The 18,501-nt window shown below is 57.4% G+C and overlaps 1 protein-coding gene across 1 annotated transcript; it reads left to right on the top strand.

The window, feature by feature from the left end:
• The first annotated feature begins 9,044 nt into the window (after positions 1-9,044).
• TMEM61 (transmembrane protein 61) lies at positions 9,045-17,852 on the top strand. The gene is made up of 3 exons (XM_008265200.5): positions 9,045-9,317; positions 13,327-13,676; positions 17,466-17,852. Exons 1-3 carry the CDS (start codon positions 9,243-9,245, stop codon positions 17,716-17,718), a joined length of 678 nt encoding a protein of 225 aa, XP_008263422.4. The 5' UTR covers positions 9,045-9,242; the 3' UTR covers positions 17,719-17,852.
• The last annotated feature ends 649 nt before the right edge of the window (positions 17,853-18,501 follow it).

Here is an 18,501-nt window from a genome sequence, read left to right as displayed (position 1 = left end):
TGGCCTGAGAAAAGCAGTGCAGGATGGCCCAAGTATTTGGGCTCCTGACACCCTCATGGGAGACCTGGAGGAGGCTCTGGACTCCTGGCTCCTTCCTGGCTTTGGCCTGAGCCAGTCTTGGCCATTGCAGCCATCTGGGGGAATGAACCAGCAGATGAAAGATCTCTCTCTGTCTCTCTTCCTCTCTCTTTGTAACTCTGACTTTCAAACAAATAAGCACATTTTTCTTTCTTTTTTGAAAAGAACTGACTCAATAACCAAATACAGTCCAGGATTTCTGTGAGATTTGGGTGGGGACTTATGGGTTAGTCTGAGTGAGAAGAGGAGGAAGAAAGAGAGCTCAGAAGGACCCTCGATTTCTGACCAATTTCTGAGGCTGGGAGTGAGCATGACTTGGCCAAGGCCACCTCACGGTCAGGACCAAACCCAGGGCCTCTCATCCAGCCCACTTTCTGCCCACTCACATCAGCACTGGGCCTCAACACTGGCCGCTGGGCCCACTCTGTCTTTCTAGAGCGTCTGTAAACAGGACCTGAGTGCCCCGGGGCCCCCCTGGAGTTGGGGCCGCCACCTGCCCCACCCCCACAGACCCTGGGCCCCCAGCCTTTGTCCTGGCTCCCAAGCCTTCCTCCTCCCAGTGCTTGTGGCTTCCCAAGCTCCAGGGCTGCTGGATACCCTGGGCCTCGCCAGCACGGAGGCCCCAGAATAGCTGGGCTGACTCACAGGGCAGGAAGCATCTCCCAAGGAAGCCATGGCCTTGAGTCCGTGGGTCCTTTTCTTCCAGGAATCAGCAGGGCCACAGGGGTGATGGGCGCCCGGCAAGGGCACTCCACCTGCTGGGTGGTAGGGGGCAGCTCCCAGGGGCTCAAGAGTCATCTTGGCCCCAAGTGACCCCACTTGGGACCCCTGGGGACCTTGGGGCACCTCCTAGCCTTTCATGCTCCCACCTCCCGGTCTGTGCAGGGGCTCCTTCTCCTGTTTGTTTGCCAAGTATTTATGGCACCCTACTATGCACCAAGCCTCTCCTAGGTGCTGGAACTTTTTGGACAAAACAGACAAAGATACTTGTTCTCAAGAACTTAACATTTGAAGAGAATATACTTAAGAGGACTCTGCATCATTTTACTTTTTCATATATATCCTGAGTGGGAGGGTACTGAGCTTTGGTGCTGGATGGAACTGAGTTGAAACCTGCCCTGTTTATTTATTTTTTAAAGATGAGAGAGTTATACACAGAGAGAAGGAGAGATGGAGAGAGAGAGAGGTCTTCCACCTGTTGGTTCATTCCCCAAATGGCTGCAACGGAGTTGGGCCGATCCAGAGACTTCTTCTGGGTCTCCTGAGTGGGTGCAGGGGCCATCTTCTGCTGCTTTTCCAGGCACATTAGCAGGGAGCTGGATTGGAAGTGGAGCAACCAGGACTCAAACTGGGGTCCATAGCTGGCCCATGCTCTGTTCATTTTTCCCCCTAAGATTTATTTATTTGAAATGCAGAATGAGAGAGAGAGAGAGAGAGAGAGCGCGCGAGAGCAAGTGCCCATTCACTGGTTTACTCCCCAAATGGCTGAAACAGCCAGGCTTGGGGGGGGGGTCACATTGAAGCTAGGAGCCAGGAACTCCATCCCAATCTCGGATGTGTTTTGGAGGGCCCTTGGGCCACCATCTACTGCCTTCTGAGGTGCATTAGCAGGAAGCTAGATCTGAAGTGGAACAGCTGGGACTTGAACTGGCGCTCTGTCACAGGTGGTCACTGCCGCTACTGCACCAGCACGCCGGCCCCGCCTGCTCTGTCCTGTGATCTTGCACCTTCTGACTCCTCTCAGCCTGAGTTCCCTCAATCCCCAAGTGCAAATAAAAATTCCTTCCTAACTCTTGGTTACACACGGCATTAACCCTGTGGTCTAGTGAGCACACTTGTGGGTTCCCCCAAGGAAAAGGGAAACACGTGTTCACCCAACAATTTGTTCAGGAATGTTCCACGCACTAGCACTCAGAACAGTCAAGAAGCCGGAACAACTCAAATATGTGTCAGTGCTTGAGTAGGTAAGCAAAATGTGGGACAATGCTTCCCCGATATCTGCGGGTTAGCTCCTGTGGTTTTGGTTGCCCTCAGCTAACAGTGCTTAGAAAACCTTAAAGGAAGATTTGAGAAGCAAATCCATAAATTTAAATTGCATGCTATTTATGATAAGTGTTGTGATGAAATCTTGTACCATCCTACTCCTTCTGGCCCTGTGCCGACCGGGATTTTAACCAGGCCTTTGTCCAGTGCATCCACACCGTATATGCTACCTGCCCAGTAGTCACTCAGTAGCTGTCTTGGTTATCAGAATGACTGTCATGGTACTGCAGTGCTATGTTCAAATAACACTTGCTTATGTAATAATGGCCCCAAAGCACAAGATGAGTGATGTTGACAATTTTCTCAGAATATTGTTACACTTATCCAATTTTATCAGTAGTATTATTGTTAATCTCTTACTGTCCTGATTTGCAAGTTATACTTTGTCATAGGCATGTACCTATAGGAGAAATCAAGGTATATGTAGGATTCAGTGTTGTCCATGGCCTCTGGCATCCACTGAGGGTCTCGCACTGTCCCCCACAGGTAAGAAGGGGCTCCCAGGGCCAGCACTGTGGCTCACTTGGTTAATCCTCTGCCTGCGGCGCCGGCATCCCATATGGGCACTGAGTTCTAGTCCCAGTTGCTCCTCTTCCAGTTCAGCTCTCTGCTGTGGCCCGGGAAGGCAGTGGAGGATGGCCCAAGTGCTTGGGCCCTGCACCACATGGGAGACCAGGAGAAGCACCTGGCTCCTGGCTTTGGATCAGCGCAGCACCGGCTGTGGTGGCCATTTGGGAGGTGAACCAACGGAAGGAAGACCTTTCTCTCTGTCTCTCTCTCACTGTCTATAACTCTACCTGTCAAATAAATAAAAATAAAAAAAGAAGGGGCTCCTGTATATCCATACAGGGGAATATTGCTCAGCAGTAACAAGCAATGCTGTCCTGATAAGGCTGAAACATCACAGGCCAAGTAAATAAATCAGGCACAAAAAAACCCCATCTCTCACATTTCCGTTTATAAGAAATGTCCAGAATAGGAAAATCCGCAGAGACAGGAAGCAGGTTAGTGACGGAACTAGGGTTTGGCAGTTTCCGGGGGTGATAGAGCGTTCTGATACAGACGATGGTGCTGGACGGACAGCTGCGTGGATGTGCTAAAAGCCACCGCACTGTGGATTTAAATGGGTGTCTTCTGGTCCACAAATTGTCTCTCAGTAAAAGCTGTTAAGGGAGAAAACCCTTCTACCTGCCGATTCGCTTCCCACAATGCCTGCATCAGCCTTGTTCCGAGCCAAAGCCGGGAGCTGGGAACTCAACCGGGTGTCCCACGTCGGTGGCAGCGACCGAAGTATTTGAGCATCCCCTGCCGCCTTCCAGCGTGCCCATCAGTAGGAAGCTGGAACAGAGAGCAGAGCCAGGACTCTGATACAGGAGGCAGTGTCCCAGTGGTGTCTTCACCGCGGTGCCAGTCGCCTGCCCTTTTCAGAGGCCTGAGGGAGAGGCAAGTTTGACTGGAGGGAGGCTTTCCATTGCCGAGTTGGGTAGGACAGCCCAGGGCGCAGAGAGTGTCCCCCGGGCCGACAACTGGCAAGGCCAGGAGGACACGGGCCCTCCAGTGCCAAGGCCCTGAGTGAGCCTGGAAGCAGATCCACCCCAGAGCCTCTAGCCACAGCCCTGGTAATACCCTCCTCTCCCCAGCAGAGGACCCTGTTAAACCCACCAGGACTTCAGACCTCTGCAGCTGTGGGATAGTAAATAGAGGCTATTTTAAACTGCTGAGGCGGGGGTGGGGGGGGAATGTGTTAGGCAACAACAGAAAACTAACAAGTTACCCTTTTCTCTAGGGAGAAACGTTGCCCCTATTTCACAGTAAAGAGGCCCAGAGAGGCACAGTCACCTGCCCAGATTGCACAGTACATAGGTGATGGGACTGACTCGCAGTCTAGAGCAGGGGCTGGCATTTCCTGTAAAGGTGCGGGCAGTAAATAGTTTTGAGCTTAGGGGGACACATGGTTTCTGTCACTCCACTGAATTCTGACATTGTAGCACAAACTAATATGTAAGAATGAGGGTGGCTGTATCCCAATAAAATGTTACAGATGCTAAAATTTCAGTTGCATAAAATTTCCATGTGTCACTAAGTCTTCTTTGGATTTTTTCAACCATTAAAACAAGTAAAGCCCATTTTCAGGTGGCAGATCATAAAAAAACTTGGCAGAGGGCCAGATTTGGTCTGTGGGCCATAGCTGCTGGCACCCCTGGGTGCCTGCCTCCTAGCTCAAGATGTCAGGGTTCTTCGCAGTAGCTAAGGGGCTGGGCGAAGGACAAAGGACTTCGGACAGCAGGGCTCTGTGTCTGAGTCCCTGCTGTGTTTCAGGTTTGCTGTGCATCTCCGGGTCACTCACTTTCCTTTTCTGGGCCTGTACATCAAGGCAGCTTTCAAAGCTTTTCTCTACCTATCCCCCACACCAGGACTTTTCCCCGAAGATATGCTAATAGAACTCTTTTTTAAGATATATTTTATTTATTTTAAAGGCAGAGTAATGGAGAAAGGGAGAGAGGGAGAGAGGGAGAGAGGGGGAGGGGGAAGAGAGAGAGAGAGAGAGAGAGAGAGAGAGATCTTCCATCCACCGGTTCACTCCCTAAATGGCTGCAACAGGACAAGGTCAGGAGCAGGAATTCCATTTGGTCTCCCACATGGGTGAATGGCAGGTGCTCAGGCACTTGGGTCATCTTCCGCTGCCTTATCAGGCTCATTAGCAGGGAGCTGGATCAGAAGTGGAGCAGCCGGGACTCTAAGTGCATTCTGGTATGGAATGCTGCCACTGCAAGAGGCAGATTACCCCACTGTGCTCTAATGCCAGCCCCAACACAGAACTACTGTATCAAAAGCTGACAAAAGGGCTCCTGCTGCCGCTGGCTGGGAGTGTGGCCAGGCTCCTGCCCGCTGGCTCCTGCTCCGCCTTTGGGAGCAGCCCCAGAGTCTCTCTGCAGGGCACCGTCTTTGAACCAGCCCCTCTCCGGATCCTGAATGAGATACAGACTTTCTCTACCTCTGCACTTGACACCTGGGGCTGGGTAATTCTTTCTTGGAGGAGCTGTTACGACTAGATGCCAATAGCAACCCAAACTGTCTCCACACATTGCCAAAGTCACTTGGGAGGATGAGGTTGATCGCAGTGGCCTAAGCCACCTCTTTTATGAAGTGGACCTCTGAATCTTGTTATTTTTTTTGGTGTTAAGGAATAACACCAAAAAAGCTTTATGTATTTATTTTGAAAGTCAGAGTTACACACACACACACACACACACACACACACACACAGATCTTCCTTTCACGGGTTCACTCCCCAGATGGTTGCAATGGCCAGTACTGGGCCAGGCTGAAGCCAGGAGCTAGGAGCTTCATCTGGGTCTTCCTCATGGGCTCCAAGCACTCGGGCCATCTTCCACTGCTTTCCCGTGCATTAGCAGGGAGCTGGATCAGAAGTGGAGCAGCATGGACATGAACCAGTGCCCATAAGGGATGCTGGTGCTGCAGGCAGTGGCTTTACCTGCTATACCTCAGCGCCGACCCTGAGACTTTAAAGACACTGTCGCTCCTGACTTGACCAGACCAGGCTGCACTGCCAGGAGACACTGAGCCTGTTCCCTCCCTGCGGAGACAGGGCACAGAGAGCCCCCATTGCATGTCCCATGCTGCTCGCAACATAAAGTCACGGTGGGCGTACTGTGTGCTGCTGAGAGATGGCAAGGGGCACAGGGACAGGGCACAAGATGTCCGTGTCTGCCTCTGAGAGGCATTCAGTAGGGGAGCCAGACACAGAGGCAGTTAATGAGAGTGCAGTGAAAAATAGAAAGATGTTTATGGTAGCTTGTGTTAGATGAAAAACCGGTGTGCCATGCATGAGCCAATGTTTGTCAGATACACACGTGGCCGGTTGAGTCTGAAGTCCCTGGAAAAGGACACCGGACCCTTGTCCTGGAGACAGGAGGTGGGGAGGAGGCTTTTCCAAGACCACAGGTCGTCTCCTGCTTACAGAAGAACGGCACCAGCAGGGACAGCTGCTCTCTGAGTCCAACACTGTATGATAGTTCACTTAACCCTCACAGCACCCCTGGGGCCCTCTGGTTCCAGGGCTGATGTTTCATTCCTTCTCCCAGGCTGGCTGCTTTTCGGGAGCATTTCACTGGAGGCCATTCTTCCACCTGTCATGAAGAGGGACCACATCACGCTGCCCTGGGACACAGAGAGGTCCCACAGAGAAGGTGACCTGTGAGCTGAGTTTTCGAGGAAGTGCGTGAGCTTACCAGGCGAAGCCGGTGCGGGGGCGGGCGCTGTACCCGGGACACAGCAGACAGCGAGCTCCAGAGTGGCACAGTGGGGAGCACAGGAAACAAAGCTTGGGCGTGCCCAGGACCTGCTCACAAAGCCAGGGTGCTCAGGAGCTGAGGTGGGTATTCTGAGGGCGATGGGGAGCCAGCGAGAGCTTTAGGCAGGTGACACACTGGTCAGGAAGCGCAAGCTGGTGTGCGTGACAGGCAGGTGGCTCTGGGGACGGACAGGCCGGGGGAGGTGGTAGCAGCAGCCCACGCTGTAACTGGGGAAGGGGCAATGTGGTAAAAATGGAAAAGTGCACAAGCTCTGGAAGATCCAGACGCAGGTGGATCCAACACCTCTTCTCCCCACTTCCCTGCTTCCGAGCTGAGAACCGTGGGCAACACCCTTCTCTCCAAACCTCCAGGACTTGACCTGCAATGAGTGGGTACCAGCGACAGCCCCTTCCCTGCCTGCCCCCTTGAGGCAGAAGCTGGTGACCAGTTTTCTTCTCTGAGTGGCCCAGTTGCTTGTTCAGCGAGGGTCTGCAGGTGCATCCCAGCCTGCGAGCTCACCACCATGCCTGAGTGTCACGCAGACCTGGAGGCTGGACCAGTTTACCTGGGAGGGGGAGGAAGAAGATGGAGCCAGAGGAATGGGCCAGATCCCTAGATCCCCATTAGCCCCAACCAGCCGCTCTGGTCCCAGGTGGGCCGGGTCTGGCTGGATCCAGGTGTGAGCTGCATCACGCCTGCTCCCTGCTCCCGGGGTGGGGTTGGGGTCACCATGGACCAGGGAAGATTCCCAAATGGAGCCACCATGTCACGTGACAGCAGAGCCAGGCTGGCTCCCCAGGGGATAAGATCTAACAGACAACCCTGGTGAGAAGCTACTATTGTTTCCATCTTATAGACAACGAGATCACAGCTTCAAGAGAAGAATGTGGGGGCCAGCATTGTGGTGTAGCGGGTAAAGATGCTGCCTGCAATGCCGGCATCCCATATGGCGCCGGTTCAAGTCCCAGCTGCTCCACTTCTGATTCAGCTCTCTGCTGTGGCCTGGGAAAGCAGTAGAAGATGGCCCAAGTCCCACCCACATGGGAGACCCAGAAGAAGCTCTTAGCTCCTGGCTTCGGATAGGCGCAGCTCTGGCCATTGCAGCCATTTGGGGAGTGAACCAATGGATGGAAGACGACTCTCTCTCTCTCTCTCTCTCTCTCTCTGCTTCTGCCTCTCTGTAAATCTGCCTTTCAAATAAATAAATAAATCTTTAAAAAGAAATAAAAAGAGAGGGAGAAGCACATGGCCCGTGGCCTGACTTCCTCTTCTGGCCTGGGAGTAGCTGACAGGACAGAAATCACCACCTGGCCAATTCTGTGGCCCTAGTTTCCAGCCTGGGCCAGGAGGCTCCAGTTTCAGCCATGCTTGGGTGTATCCCAGCAACTTCATCCTGCCCAGGCCGGGACCTCAGCCTGGGGTGGGGGTGGGACACACACACACACACACAGACAAAGCACTCCCATCTGCTGCATCACTCCCCAAATGCCTGGAGCTGGGCTGGGATGAAGTTGGGAGCCAGGGACCCAATCAAATCACCCTCATGCTGCGAGGCAGGAGCTCAGCTCCTTGGCTGGGCCCTGGGAGGGTCTCTTTTAACCAATGATGAACTTATGCCTTGCAGCAATGAGTGGGGCTGAACGATCCATGGCCTTAGCTGCCCACTGTCTTCTCCCCTGACCCACAGGGCTGCCAGTGGCCTCTGGTTCCGGATGCTGCCCACCTCTGGAATAGGCAAGGTTGAAGGAGGCCTGCCGGGTCCCCAGCTAGGCTCAGCTGCTTCTGAGCCCCATGGGCTTGCCCAGGCCACTGCCCCTCCCTGAGCCTGTCTCTGTGCACACAGACAGCACACCCAGGGATGGGGAGACGAGGTGACAGCTGAAACACTGTCCCAGAGGAAGCACTGGTGCTCGGAGCACTCCAGGGCTCCGGGCTGGAAGGCATCCTCAGGCCCGGGAGTCTGGGAACAGGGGGCCTGGGCCCTGCGTCTGACCTGCCCTGCGGCTCTGAGCTTCTGCTCCCACACGGACGCTCTGACCTTCCGCCGTCCATGTCGCTGGGCTGGAGGAGGAGGTGGCCACCACAGCTCCAGGGGGAAGCCTTGGCATGGCTGGAGGCACTCTGACTCCACCTGATTGATTGGAGCAGCAGAAAAATGCAGTAGCAAAACCCAGATCCTAACAGATCCTAGAACTGACTCCCTTCACATGCGCAGGTGCGAGCTGGCGACCCCCGTCCTCCCCTGTGGGACGGGGGCGAGTCTGGAGGAGCAGGTCAGACCTCTGCAGTTAGACAGCGACCTGGGAGGGCCTGGATGCGGGTCTTCTTCGCCAAGAACGCCTTACGCTCCGTCACGCTGGCTGGGGACTTTGCTCTCCGACTGACCACGGTGAGAAGAAAAAGGCCCTCAAGGTTACATCCGCGCTGTAGGCGGGAGACTTGCCGCTTCGGGCCTCAGTTTCCCTGTCTGTAGAATGGGAGGAGGAGGCCGCCTTGCCGCCACCCCCCCCCCCCCCCGCCCTCCACCGCCGCCCCAAGGACTGACATTTCCAGCAGTTCCGGGGATGGCCCCGCCGCCCCGCCTCTCCAGCCAGGCCCAGTCGCGCTGTCACTTTAAGTTCGGGCGGAGCGGGAGTGGCTGGCGACTGGGCACCTGGAGCCGCCCAAGCCACGGCCACAGGCCACCGGGAGTCGCCGGACCCGCGAGCCATAGGGACGCGTCTGGGAGGAGAGAGGGGGCGGATAGCGCTCCCGACTTGCGGCGGGCGCCTTGCGAGCAGAGGGCGTAGCCGGGCTCAGCGCCCCATGGGCAGCGGGAGACCCCCCCAGCCCCCGACGGGACCGCCGCCCGCCCACCGTCTCCACGCGCCCCGGCACGGGGTAAGCGTCCTTCTCGCCCTGGCTTGCGACATCTCGGCGGCTTCTAGCGCCCGTCCCTTAAGCTTGGCCGCAGTGGCTTGCGGGCAGCATCCGCCTGGGCTCTAACTTGCGGGGTGGCCTCGGTTTCCCTGGTGGTTAGAAAGGGCTGGGTCAGCCCAGTTCTCACTCAGAGTTTCGATCTTCATGGAAACTGGCACCCAAGTGCCCTTCTTGGTCACCTGGAGTCGAGATGGGGGCTCGGCGGGGCTTCCTAGCCCTGACGTCCCTGCAGGCTGGCCCTGGTGCCCGGTGGGCAGGTGCGGTAAGATGGAGGGTGCCGACGGGTACTAAGTGCTGCTGTGCAAAGAAAAAGCCTAACGCTAGGAGAATAAGTGGTTTCCATGTATTTTTTTTTTTAAGATTTATTTATTTTATTTGAAAGAGTTACACAGAGAGAAGGAAATTCAGAGAGAGAGAGAGATTTTCCATTTGCTTGTTCACTCCCCAATTGGCTGATCTGAAGCCAGGAGCCAGGAGCTTCTTCTGGGGTTCCCACATGAGTGCAGGGGCCCAAGGACTTGGGCCATCTTCCAAGGCTTTCTCAGGCCATGGCAAAGAGCTGGATTGGAAGTGGAGCAGCCAGGACTCGAACTGGCACCCATATGGGATGCCAGTACCACAGGCAGAACCTACTGTGCCATAGTGCTGGCCCCTCCATGTATTTTAATCTTCTCAGGCAAGCTGGTGGTGCTGTGCCCACTTCACAGAGCAGAGCACTGAGGCTGCAGGAGCTAGATGGCGTGCCCAGTGTGGGAGCAGAGCCCCGCCTCTGCCCAGCTCGGTGTCACGCTGCCTCATCTATAGCTGGCATCTCCTCTGAAGATTTGAGCTCAGACAGGTGGAATAGGCTGCCCAGGGTACCAGAGCTGACAGAATAACCCTGGTCAGAGGGGTGACGGAGAGATCTGACCCCGCTGCCCTGGCTGGAGGGGTGGGGCTCCCAGCAGAAGGACTTCTGGGAAGGGGTGGATCTGGAACAAGGCATCCAGTGAGGGCCCTGGATTGGAGCAGAGGGCTCCCAGGTAGGAGTTTGGGGAAAGGCAGCGGGGGGTGGGGGGTGGCTGAAGGAGATGGGTGGGAGGGCAGTGGAGGCAAAGGCAACCTGGCAGGTCCTGAGTGAGTGCCCGGATTGGAGGTGGGACTTTCCTGAGATTGGTGGAACTTCTTGCCTGTCTCCTCCACTCCCGCTGGACTGGGGCTATGCCATTCCCAGGGCAGGGAGCCCTTCCTTCCTCCCCGATCAGGGTCCAGATCTGGAGGTGCATGGTCCTGAGAGCTGAGCTACTGCCTGAAGACCCCCTCTTGGACAGGGGGCGGGGGCCAGAACCTCCTGCTGGTAGCGGGTCCCAGCCTGATCTGTAACAAAGCAAGCCACCGCGGCACAGTGGAACAGGCGATGTTGACAGCACCCAGGATGGCAGGCTACCCTGCCTGCAGTGGGGGAGGGGGTCCCTAGGGAGGGAGGGCAATGCACACACAGGTGACCCAGGTGGGAACACCCTGTGGGCCGCTGTGCAGGCCTGTCTGAGGCCTGGGGACCTCGAGGCCAGAAAGGAGGGCAGTACGTGGTGAGCGTGAGGGCTGCCCATGCGAAAGATGTCTACGTGCACACATCTCTGCTCAGTGTGGTCCCCACCGCATAGGGAGAGGCTTGGCTGTGCACACACAGAGAGACTGGCATCGGCTTAGACCTGTTTCTAAGTCCAGCACTGACCTGGGACAAGCTGTTGCCCCAGGGGTTGTCCTGGGTTGTGTGGAGTAAGCCATGGGGCAGCTGCAAAATACAGGGCGTGATGCCCAGCAAGCTTCTTGCCCAGCACACCCTCTGTGTGCAGGCCAAAGGAGCAGTGGACAGGATGCGTCCCCGCAGGGCCAGTGCTCCTCTCGGGGCGGCAGCACGTGTGGTGACTTCTGTGTTGCATTATATTCTCGTCTGTGGTTCCTTCCTTTCCCCACAAGGAGCCGCGGCCACTTTCAGGCAGAGTAAAACGCCTCCCAGTCCCCTGGTGCAGGCGGGAGTCCCTGTCTCTGAACTTGGGCGGCTCCCTTGCCTCTTGGGACTGTGTCTCCTCTTTGGTAAAATGAGCGTCTTCCCGGCCCTGACCGCGGGGAACTCGGGCAGGTGCTGAGCGTGCAGCAGGCCTTCCCCGGGCCCCTAGCACACAGGTGAGGGTGCCCTCTGGCTGGTTTGCTGGTGCATTTTGCACCTACTGCCTTCTCCAGCCTTCCTGCACTGTCTGACGGGGCAGGGTGCAGGTGTAGCCGGCTTTTTTTTCTCCCTGCATGAGCTGCACACCGGAGGCAGGAATTCACAGGCGGGGAATCCTAGGCACTGACAAGTGGCCTCTCTCTTTGCTTCCAGTGGCGTCAGGGGCTAGGGAGGGAGACAGGGGAAGGGCCCTTGGGCATTTTCATGTGTCCTCAGAGAAGCTTTCTCCGGTGAGGACTGGGCTGTCCTGGGAGGAGCCCGTGGAAGCCAGCAGGCCGAGGGAAGTGTGGGGACAGTGCACAGCCTACAGGGTGGCCTTGGGGACAGCCTGCTCCCAGGCTTCGGCCTCAGCAGTCTGTGTGGGCCAGGGCCAGGCTTCCTTCCAATAGCTTGAAGATAGCACGGCATCACGTGTGCTTCCTCCCGGTTGCCAAACGCTTGTGCTGAGTTTCTTGGATGTGTTTTAAATGGATTAATGTTAATCATTCCACCCAGAAGTCACGCTGTGGGTTACTTCCCGCTTTGCTTTTTGAACATTTTGCCACATTCACTTTTTTCTTTTCTTTTTTTTGACAGACAGAGTGGACAGTGAGAGAGAGAGAGAGAGACAGAGAGAAAGGTCTTCCTTTACCATTGGTTCACCCCCCAATGGCCGCTGCGGCTGGCGCACCGCGCTGATCCGAAGCCAGGAGCCAGGTGCTTCTCCTGGTCTCCCATGGGGTGCAGGGCCCAAGCACTTGGGCCATCCTCCACTGCCCTCCCAGGCCGCAGCAGAGAGCTGGCCTGGAAGAGGGGCAACCGGGACAGAATCTGGCGCCCCGACCGGGACTAGAACCCGGTGTGCCGGTGCCGCAAGGTGGAGGATTAGCCTCTTGAGCCGCGGCACCGGCCCACATTCACTTTTTTTAAAAAAGATTTATTTATTTTGAAAGGTGGAGTTACAGAGTAAGGTGGAGAGAGAGAGAGAGAGAGAGAGAGAGAGATCTTCCATCTGCTGCTTCACTGTCCAGCAGTAGACCAGGCCAAAACCAGGAGCCAGAAGCTACATCCAGGTCTTCCACATGGGTGCAGGGGCGCAAGCACTGGGGCTGTCTTTGGTTGCTTTTCCCAGGCCAATAGGAGGGAGCCGGATCAGAAGTGCAGTGAGCAGCCGGGACACGAAGCGGCACCCTGTGGGATGCTAGTGTTGCAGGCAGCGGCTTTATCGGCTACACCACAGCGCTGGCCCCACCTTTCCATTTCTTTATACTTGGACATTCTGGCTCTTTCCACATCATGGCCTCCTAGACAAGGCCACGGTGAGCATCTCTGTGCTGCGCATGACGTTTTGTCCCACGTCGTGAAGTTCACCCTCAGACTTTTCAGCGTGCTCTTTCCCCCTTGTTCCGGGTTTTCAAATCTTTTCCTGTCAGATGGGGAGGGCAGCGTGGCGCCCCCGTGGGCCTGGGTGGCCCGCCTGTCAAGTGCTCCCTCTCCTGGCCCCCAGCCTCTGGTACCCAGCAGGTGACAAAGCTCCTGGCGCCTGCAGAGTCCCAGAATGAGCAGGGCCACACCTGGCCGCTCTGACCAGGCCCCGGGCGTGGTGCCAGGAACCCGACACGTGTTGTTTGTGGCTCCCAGAGGGCACTGCCAAGTCTTCATCTGCATCCCACGATCTCTCCAGGGTCTCACAGTGCCCTCGCTCACGGGGAAATTGTACCTGGGCTCCCCAGGACCCGAGCAGCGGCCCACTTGCTCTTCTCTCTCCTTTGCCCTGTCCAGATGTGCAATGGCCGCCGCCTGGCCTCCACCACCCGCTGTTGCATGACAGCTGGCGGCTTGGTGATTCTGGTGACCGGGACACTGTGCTTCGCCTGGTGGAGTGAAGGAGAGGCAGGTGCCCTGCCCACCCAGCAGGCCTTGCCCACCGAGCACCCCGCCCCTGCCGCCCCCGGCCCCCTGCTCAGGCCGGTCAGCTTCCTCTGCTGCAGCGTTGGGGGCCTGCTGCTGCTCTGTGGCCTGCTCTGGTCCCTCAAGGCCAGCATGCAGGGGCCGCCCCAGTGGGACCCGCACCCTTGCCCCAGAGACCTGGACTACTGTACCGTGGAGGCATTGGACAAGAAGAGCTGCAGGTCAGCAGGGGGCTGGGGGGCCCAGTCACACAACCTGGCATCAGGCCTTCCACGACCGAGACAGATGACAAACCAGAGTAGTTAGAGCCGTGAGCGAGGGGCGGACATGGTCCTGTGGAGTCATGGAGAAAGCCAGAAGGGCTTCCATGGGGAGGTGGCAACTGGCCTCAGCCTTTTGTGGAGCAGAGTGGCAGAGGAGTGGAGGGCCCTGGCACAGGGGTCACGCCCACTGGGTCCCTGTCTATCCCTGACCAGCTCTGGGAATCTCCACTTCCTCATCTGAAATAGAATAGGAATGAGGCTAATGGCAAGGACTTGTAGTGTTCCAGCCAGCACCAGGCGCTATTGTAAGACACTCACCGAGTCCTACAGCAGCCCCCTGCGCTAGGTGCTGATTGTCGTTAATCCCATATGTAGAGGAGAACAGCCAGGCACCGAGATGTCAGGTAGCTTGGCCAAGGTCATCCAACTGCTGTGTGTCACAGGCAGCACCTGGACACGGGTGCCCACGCTTAGCGTCTGTGGGAGGATGGGATCAGCTTGTGGTGTGCAGAGCTTAGCCTGTGGCTGGGCACACAGCAGGTGCATGGCACGGGACTTCTCAAGCAGACAGGGGGCAAAAGAGCCTGGGGCAAAGGCCGGGGGGTGGGCTGGGGTGGAGGGTGAGAGGGTGGGAGAGTGCATTATGCCAGCACTTCTCAATCTTTTCTCATTACCGCCTCCACTCAGTCTTCTTGGCCGTTTTTTCTTAATCCTCTCCCGGGACATTTAAACACCACAAATGTAGTGTGTATCTGATATGTTCTGTGTGGATACCAGGGAGCTCCACAAAGTCTGTGAGAAATACACGCTGCGAAACAACTCGGCTGGGATGTCAGACTGTACTGGAGCTGTAACGAGAGCATCAGCCCAGCCCAGAGCTGGCTTGTGCCTGGTAACAGCACAGGCATCGCCCGCGCCTTTGCTGCGCTCTGCCTCCCAGGGAGGGGCCTCTGTGGTCCCCTCCTGCCCGCCTCCCTTGGCAGCGAGTCACTGTTGCCGGTGGCAGAGAGGAAGGTGCAGCTCACAGGCTGGAGAGTGCGGGCCCTGCTGGCTGCAGCGCCTTCTTCCACCGCTGCCTAAGCCCTGGGCTGAGGCACGAGGTGCTGAGCCTGACCTCCGACCTCTGACCTCCAACCTGTGACCTCCAGGAGCCAGTCTTTGTTGCAAGGAAAACCTACCTCCAGTTAAAGGTGCAGGAGCATTCGCACTGGCGGCCTGGGCTGTCCCAGGACCAGCAAGGATGGCATCTGGGTCCGATGCGGTGCGAGCTGACTGTTGGAGGCCAGGGCTGGCGCCTTCCTTCCTCCTGGGAGAAGACTGGCTCCCAGGCAGCAGCCAGCAGGAAGCAGGCCAGGCCCAAGACGCTCTGGCCTGGTGCCTGGTCTGCATGCATGGGGCAGGTGGCATCCGCACACACGCCCTGTTGACGCAGCAGGACCTGGGCCACCTCGTCCAGCAGGAAGCCCACTTAGGGGCCTGCTTTAGGCCCTGGGACCCCAGTGTTGGGCTCTGAAACCAGGGTGGCTGGGTGTCAAGGCAGCAGCCCATGCGAGCTGCCCACCCTTGTTCCCGTCCCCGACATGGTGTCTGCTCAGCCCAGCCGCCCACGCAGCCCCCAGCAGGCCCGCAGGGAGGCTCCTGGGCTGCCTTTGCCCCGGGTACCTGGCCGTCAGGTCACAGCCAGAGGCCCCCTGGCTGATGGCTGGTGCAGGACCCGCCCCCTCCTGGGACTCCCCATCCCCGTGTAATCATCTACTCCTTCTCTGTGGCCTTAACTACTGATGGAACGTGTGCTGGGCACGGGGCCTGCTCAGAGATCTGACAAGACAGTCGTGGGCCGCATATAGTGCCCCTGACCCTGGGGAGCCCGCACCCTGACTGGCAGCCCCGCCCCACGGCCCCACCTTCAGTGGGGACAGCAGGCAAGACCAAGTTCAGTCTCCGCTCCTTTTTCTGTGTCCTTGTACTGGCAGCTCAGGTTTCCTGAGCCATGTCAGAGCCCCCTCTGACAGTCCCAGTGGGGACAGCCCTTTGCCTGTGATGCTGGTGGGCTCCGGAGACGGATCGGTGGGAAGTGTGTCTGCTGTCAGGGTTGTGCACACTTCCGCTTCTCCGCCAGGGCCGGGTGTTACAGCGTACAGCGTGCTCCCCGGCACACTCCCTGACTTGACCCTCACCGGCTAGTGAGATTCATACAAGGACGAGGCCCAATTTTACAGATGAAGAAACTGAGGCAGGGTGAGGTTTTAGCTTAGGAAAGAGGTGTGATGGGTGGAGTCAGCGTGAGCCTCGCCATCACAGCAAAGCCCGTGCTTTATCCACGCATCTGTGAAACACGTGGGAGCTGCTGCCTCCTCCCCCACCGGGATGCTCAGGAGTAGGAAGTGAGATTACAGGGCCCAGCTGTGGGCTGAACACATGTTCCTCTGCTTCCCCCACTGTGTTTGCCTCACTTGGCTGAGGGACAGCGAGGCCAGTGCCAGGCCCCAGCGTGGGTGAGCGCCAGCCCAGGTGCAGCTGCCTGTGCGTGGAGACTGTCCTGGCAGGACACCCCCCCCCGCCACTAACCCACTATGTACCCAGAATACGCCGTGAACAGAGCCCTCCTCCCAGGAGTGTGCGGTTCCTGGTGTTTTAGGCCAGGGCCTTGGAGACTTAGGGCTGGGTAGGCCCTGCTGGCCACCAAGGCAACAGTGGGTGGCCCGAGGGCCGCTCCACACCTGCCCTCTAAGCAAACTTCCTGCTCCGGCTGAGCTCACCGGGCACCTGTGCCTGGCTGTGCCAGCTGTCGCCTGCTGGGTGGCCCCAGGCAGACCCAGAGCCCAGCTCCTGTCCCCAGGCCTCGAAGAGCTGGGGAGGGGCAGGGGCGTGGCCAGCAGGTGAGCAGGGCAGGGGCTGGGGGCTCTGGGCGGCTCACCTCTTTCTGAATGCTGCCGAAGCTTTTCCCAAAGTGTCTCCCCGCCCTGAATCTGTGACATGGGGATGATGATCCCCATTTTACAGATGAGGAGAAAGGGGCTCAGAGGTGTGAACAGGGCCCAGGTCACACAGCAATGGGACCCAGCTTACCAGCATCCGGGAGCCCTGTTCTTGGTCCTGCCCTTCCCTGCCAAGGAGGCCGGGAGCGCGGCTCTGGAGGCAAGCGCAGGTAGTCCCATGGCCGACTTCCCATACCAGGGCTGGAAGCCTGCGGGTGCTCTGAGCACCACAGCTGTAATCTGGTCAAGGAGATTTCAGTAAGCCAGGGTCTTTTTGTCTGTCTGTCTGTATGTTACGCAGCCTGTAGACACTCAGAGTCACTCCCTGTCCTTGGAACAACCAAGCAGGGCCAGGTGGCGGCAGAGGAGAGCATGTGGGAGCCCAGAGTGGGGAGTGGGAGGGGTGCGTGTGCGTGCGCGCTTGTGCACATGGGGTGGGGGGGAGTGGTAAGGAGAACAGTCTCCAAGGAGCAGCAGGATGGGGGAGGGGCACGGGGAGGGCTGTCCCTGCGGAGACAATGGAGGAGGCTTGAGGAGTGTAGTGGGCACATGTGGGGCACGGAGGGAGAGGCGGGAGGGCTGAGGTCTGCAGGGGCCTACAGGGGCTGGCTCTTGCCATGCATCAGTCATACATACGGGATACTCGGAAGCCGCCCAGGCAGGAAGGCCAGGGTGGGAAGCCTCCCCCGCCCCAGCCTCCTCCTGTTCTCTGGCACACAGTAGGTGTCTGCACGAGCCCTTGCTAACAGCCCTTGTTCTGTGTTCCCAGGACCCCAGAGGGAGTCACCATCCCCACTTATTTGGAAGCCATGCACCAACCACTGGCTGAGGGGCTGCCGACCCCACCTGTGTACCCCATGCAGGCAGACCTGAAGCACAGTGCCCCGAGAGATGCCCTGCTTGGGACCCCGCCGGCCCTGCCCCCTCCCAGCTACGAGAGCGTCGTCCTTGACCTTGACACCATTCAGGAGAGACAAGCCCTGTTCCAGGTGCTGCAGGCACAGGCTCTTAGCCGGCCCTGAAACGGAGAAAAAACTGCACACAGAGCCTGGTCTGCAGTGTTTGCTGCTGAGAGCTGTTTCACTTATCTATTGCTATGGAGCAAGCCACCCCCAAACTGCTGGCTTAAAATAAAGCCTATTTTAAGATGTCTCATGATCCTGTGGGTTTCTGTGCCCAGCTGGGCGGTTCTTCTGCCACCTGTGATGTCAGCAAGGCTGCAGGCATTCAGAACGTCCACGCTGGCACGCTCATGTGGCTGGCAGTTAGTGCTGGCTACCCCTAGATTTTGTGTGGATGAGAAGGAAAGGCAGAGCCAGCCCAAGGTCAGCTCAAGTTTATAACCAGATGAACGTGAACCCTGAATCCAGACCACCTGTGCATGAGCTCTACCAGGTACCATCTGAGTGGCCATGACAAGTGACTTTCTCCATCTCTGCCTCAGCATCCTCATAGGCAAAATGGGAATTGGGAATAAGAGTGAGAGAATAGATAGAGGGGGAGAGAGAGAGAGAGAGAGAGAGAGAGAGAGAGAGATTCCATCTGCTGGTTCACTCACCAGATGGCTGCAATGGTCAGGGCTGGGCCAGGCCAAACAAAGCCAGGAGCCAGGAGCTTCTTCTCTGTCTCCCCCATGAGTGGCAGGGGTCCAAGCACTTGAGCCATCTTTTGTTGCTTCTCCCAGGTCATTAGCAGGGAGCTGGATTGGAAGCAGAGCAGCTTGGAATTGAACTGACACTTGTATGGGATGCAGGTATCGCAAGCGACAGCTTTACATGCTAAGCCACAGCGCCACCCCCACCTCC

Source organism: Oryctolagus cuniculus, chromosome 7, assembly GCF_051225735.1.
Source record: "Oryctolagus cuniculus isolate XC-2025 breed Fujian yellow rabbit chromosome 7, ASM5122573v1, whole genome shotgun sequence".
Taxonomy (NCBI): domain Eukaryota; kingdom Metazoa; phylum Chordata; class Mammalia; order Lagomorpha; family Leporidae; genus Oryctolagus; species Oryctolagus cuniculus.
Note: the sequence above shows the minus strand (reverse complement) of the source record. Positions and strands in the feature narration are given on the sequence as shown.